We start from the raw sequence: 4,562 nt of genomic DNA on the forward strand, positions 1-4,562 counted from the left end.
GAGGATGACCATGAGTAGAGTGACACTGGCATATATTTCACCACACTGAAGTGAGAGGAAGCATGTTTCTTTATAGGCCAAGGTAAGTTTTGGCATGGTCACTGTTTTTCTTTGCACATTTTTTACTGGCAGTATTTCTTGCTTCAGTACACTTGTCATTGTGAGTCATTCCTGAGTTATTATTTGGATTTTGAGTTCTATATTAACATTCAAACTTTCATTGTCCATTTTAGTATGTTGTTTAAGTTATTTTGCTTTGATACGTTTTATCTTGGTCAGTTGTGGGTAATGTTGACATCATTTTTCTTCTTATGTAGTCTGGTTAGGGGTTGGGTAGTGGGTTGCAATCCGGCCCTATAGGGCGGGTTGAACGTTCGGAAAACCTAGCAGGGGTGGGGGCTAAAGACAGAGGCCAAATGGAATTTAACCTGAAGGCCAAATGACATCAGATTAACTTTTTACGAACAAAACAAACAGAAACAAATGCACGTGTCAATAGGACATTGGAAAAAATGTACGACTTGAACCAAAATGAAAAACAAATGCCAGATGATTATACACTCGCTATCTTAATGATGTCACATAAACTAACAGATGAGTTTAAAGAGAGAAAAACAAAAAAATAAGGGTTGCTTTTCTTGGCTAAGAGATTAACCTCTTAAAAAAACAATTTGTCTTCGATATATGCAATATATACACACATTTGGTAGTTCGATTTTAATCATCCTTTAACTCTAAAATCATGATTTTTTTAATGTTGGCAGAAGAACTACCAAATCCACTGATTAAAAAGGATATTAGAAGAACACCTCAAAGGAGGAAGGCACCGCATAAAAGTGAGTGACAAAAAGGAAGAAAAGGAAAATAGACAACTCGAATATTTGAGGTAAACCGAGTGAAAGCCTCAACAATGCCTAGCTAGCCTAGGCCTAAAGCATCACAGTACATACAACGATGCCATAAGGCCAACGCCCCACAACGCACCTGGTCAGGCACTCGAGCGAGATTGCCCTATTAGAGTGCACACCGAAACCGTCGTATTAGTCTGGGCTGCCACAAGCATGTCCCCAAATTTCGACTACACCATAGAGGAACAATATGTCCGATAGAGCGAATACATGTCGTTCGTAACTCGTCAACTTGTGGGGGGCTGTCAGGCAACTCACCTCGTCGACCAAGCATCAAGTCTCAAATGAATGCACCACCAACACCTCCTGCTTACCCAATCGACGTCCTCTCCTAATCAACCACACCACGACTAACCCAGTGTTACCATCATAGTACTTGACTCCAGAGGAATGATTATAAAAGATAATTATGCAATATGCGCCACCATTATACACGATTTTCACCGGGAGCCAAGAGCTCAAGCCCGGGAGAGGTGTCGGATCCCCTCGGTGGTGCCTTCAACAAGGAAAATCACACCCGAAGGCATCGTTCACCACTAGCCCCGACCGAAGTCCATCATGACTTTTGTTCGGAGAACCAAGCACCTTTGCCAGAGATGACACCCCCAACACACCACCGCCAGATTCAGAGATAACAGACACCACATGTTGCATCGCACAGATCTTGCCGGAGCACCACCGACGATGCAAGCCCAGGAAACCAAAAGGCCTTGCCTAGACCATCACAACCGCAGACCACAATCTCGACGGGGAGTCACCTCGCAAACCGCTCGCAACACAGACGCTGACCGAGTTTTCTCTAGGCCTTCGGTCGCTGGAGCGCCAGATCGGGCCGAAAAGGACACGACAAATCCAGCCATTGCAAGCTAGAGGCCGCCAACCTGGGATAGCTGCCGAAGCAGCGTGTCTCCAATATACCGCGCTGTGATCAATGAGCACAACGGACCTCCACATCCGCGCCCACAAGACAGCTAGCATTGGGAGCCTCAAGAGCAACATATCAGAGTGAAGGACCCGCCCGAGCATTCTCCCGAGCCTGTTGGTGTAGCCGTTGCTCCTCCCTGGTGCTACTCGCCCCCTGCAGCATGCGTCGTCCTCGAGACTAAAACCCAACTTCAACATGGTCGACTCAAGGTAATGTCACTCGACACGATCATTCACTTTTCATCGTATGCAATTATTGGCACAAACTGCATTACCCCCTTCTTTCTTTTCTTCATCGCATGGACACTCTCATGTGCAATTAGGATATTGTCTGTGACAAAGTGACCCGGAACAAAAGCACTATGTACACATACATTTTCCTTCTAGAGAAAACATTCGTTATGCATACTGGGTGGATCCGTTCCATAATTACATTGTACTTTTTTTTAACATAACTACGTTGGAGTACTTCCTTGGTCCTAAAATAAGTGTTTCATGTTTAAGTTTAGTACTACCTCTGTTTCGGTGAATAAGTCATTCGCGTAGTTTTAGGTCGATGATTTAACTATCTAAATATGTATTATATGTAACAAAAAATATATATTTAAAAACTACATTCACGTAGAAATCTGATGATATATTTTTCATGACATATAACACATATTTAATGCCTCAAATTGATGACCTAGAACTACGTGAATGACTTATTCATCTAGACGGAGGTAGTATATACGGAGTATTACTGTACACACACGCTGCGCGCTGAGCAAACGAACAACGGAACAAGCGCCACCGCTTTGCTGACTACGCGCGCGCCGCTCAACGTTGCCTCTGCCGTGTGCCGTCTAATCCTCCGCCGCTTCCTCGCGCGCCTCCCCTGCTTCGCCTCCACGTCTCCCACACCTGTCTCCCTATGAGCACCCACGCACGCCGTATATAACCACCATAACCACACATGATCCATCACGCTCGGGGCAACGCGGCTGATAACCAGACGCCTTCTCGCTAAGATGAGCCAGGGGCAGCAGAGGAGGCCGTCGTCTGACCAAGCCCAGGCGGACGGCGGCGGGCAGAGCCAGGAACAGGGAGGAGGCGCCGTCCGCTACGGCGACGTGTTCCTGGCCGTGACCGGCGGCCTCGCGGAGAAGCCCGTGGCGCCGCAGGACGCGGCCACGATGCAGTCGGCGGAGAACCTCGTGTTCGGGGAGACGATCAAGGGCGGGCCGGCGGCCACCATGCAGTCCGCGGCCATGCGGAACGAGCGCATGGGCGTCGTCGGCCACGACCAGGCCACGGACGCCACAGCCGAGCAGGGCGTCACCGTGTCCGAGACCCGCGTCCCCGGCGGACGCATCGTCACCGAGTTCGTCGCCGGGCAGGTCGTCAGCCAGTACCTCGCGCCGGATGGTGCCGACCCTGCTAGGGGAGCCGCTGGCGACGATACGAAGATGACAATCGGTGAGGCGCTGGAGGCGGCAGGTTATGCTGCAGGAGACAGGCCGGTGGAGCACAGCGACGCGGCGGCCATCCAGGCGGCCAAAGTGAGAGCCACCGGGCAGGACGTCTATATCCCCGGGGATCTGGCCGCGCAGGCGCAGTCGGCCGCCGACGCCAACCTCTGGGCCGCGCGCGACGAGGAGAAGGCCAAGCTCGGTGACGTGCTCTCGGTATGTCTGTAGTATGTCCCGCACATCGACGCTACCAGTACACATATGCTTGAATCCTTGATGTCACTGACGACGATGGTCAACCTGATGGTCGACCTGCGTGCACGCAGAATGCGACGGCGAAGCTGGTTGCCCACAAGGAGCGGAATGCGACGGCGAAGCTGGTTGCGGACAAGGAGGTGGAGTCCGACGACGCGGCGAGGGTGGCCTCGGCGGAGACCCGAAACAAGGACGACAAGACGGTGAGGCCGGGAGGGATAGCGGCGTCCGTGGCTGCGGCCGCGCGGCTCAACAAGCAGGACGCATAGGCAGGCCTCTGCCGTGCCAGTGGTTTGCGGGTGCCGGCCGCCGGCCGCTCGAGTTTAGCGTGTCCTTTCGCATGAAGGATCACTCTCCTTCGTGCCAGCGTCTAGTTCTCGCGCTTCTAGCATACCAGCGTCTTAGTTTCTGTAGTTCTAGTGCTTCTAGCTTAGTTGAAGTGTTCTCGTGCTTGTAGCTTACTTGAAGTCAAGTCTTAAACTTACTGTAAAAATGTAATTCCACTGCTATCGCAACACTGCTCGTTTAATTACGCTGTTTAATTCGGGGTTCACGCATGACCATATTGTTCAGCAAACACAAACATAAAAACACTCCAAATTAAGTCCGTGCTACTTCTAGCATGCACAAATACTACCAGGAAACAATATCAAAGATGGCATACCACGTCTGGACAAACATGTACTACGAATATTTATTCACTTATATCCGACCGACATGATGAGGAGCACCGGGGGAGTCGGGACCCGGGCGGCAAGTGAACGGCATCCCAATGTAACTAAGAGAACTTTGGCCTCTGGATTCGTTGCACCATCCGGTCCTTGTCGTTGCCAAGGATGAACTTACGGGAGGTGAAGGAGAAGGGCAAGGGGAAGGAAGATGAGGAGAAGTCTTGGTGCCATTTTCAGTATGAATTCCTGCCGGACTTTTGTTACACATGTGGTGTCATGGGACACAGTGATCGAGATTGTCAGAAGAAGCTAAAAAAAGGTTAGGTAGCTGAATACGGGAGGTGGCTGCGGTA

At 50.4% G+C, this 4,562-nt stretch overlaps 1 protein-coding gene and 1 pseudogene across 1 annotated transcript; one reads left to right on the forward strand and one right to left on the reverse strand.

The window, feature by feature from the left end:
• Positions 1–2,803: 2,803 nt before the first annotated feature.
• LOC119288578 (late embryogenesis abundant protein D-34-like) lies at positions 2,804–3,980 on the forward strand. The gene is made up of 2 exons (XM_037568174.1): positions 2,804–3,499; positions 3,610–3,980. Exons 1-2 carry the CDS (start codon positions 2,843–2,845, stop codon positions 3,805–3,807), a joined length of 855 nt encoding a protein of 284 aa, XP_037424071.1. The 5' UTR covers positions 2,804–2,842; the 3' UTR covers positions 3,808–3,980.
• Positions 3,981–4,240: 260 nt separating this feature from the next.
• The window catches only part of LOC119283370, an 8,293-nt pseudogene continuing 7,971 nt past the window's right edge, over positions 4,241–4,562 (reverse strand).

The sequence above is a fragment of the Triticum dicoccoides genome, chromosome 4A (assembly GCF_002162155.2).
Source record: "Triticum dicoccoides isolate Atlit2015 ecotype Zavitan chromosome 4A, WEW_v2.0, whole genome shotgun sequence".
Classification (NCBI taxonomy): Eukaryota; Viridiplantae; Streptophyta; class Magnoliopsida; order Poales; family Poaceae; genus Triticum; species Triticum dicoccoides.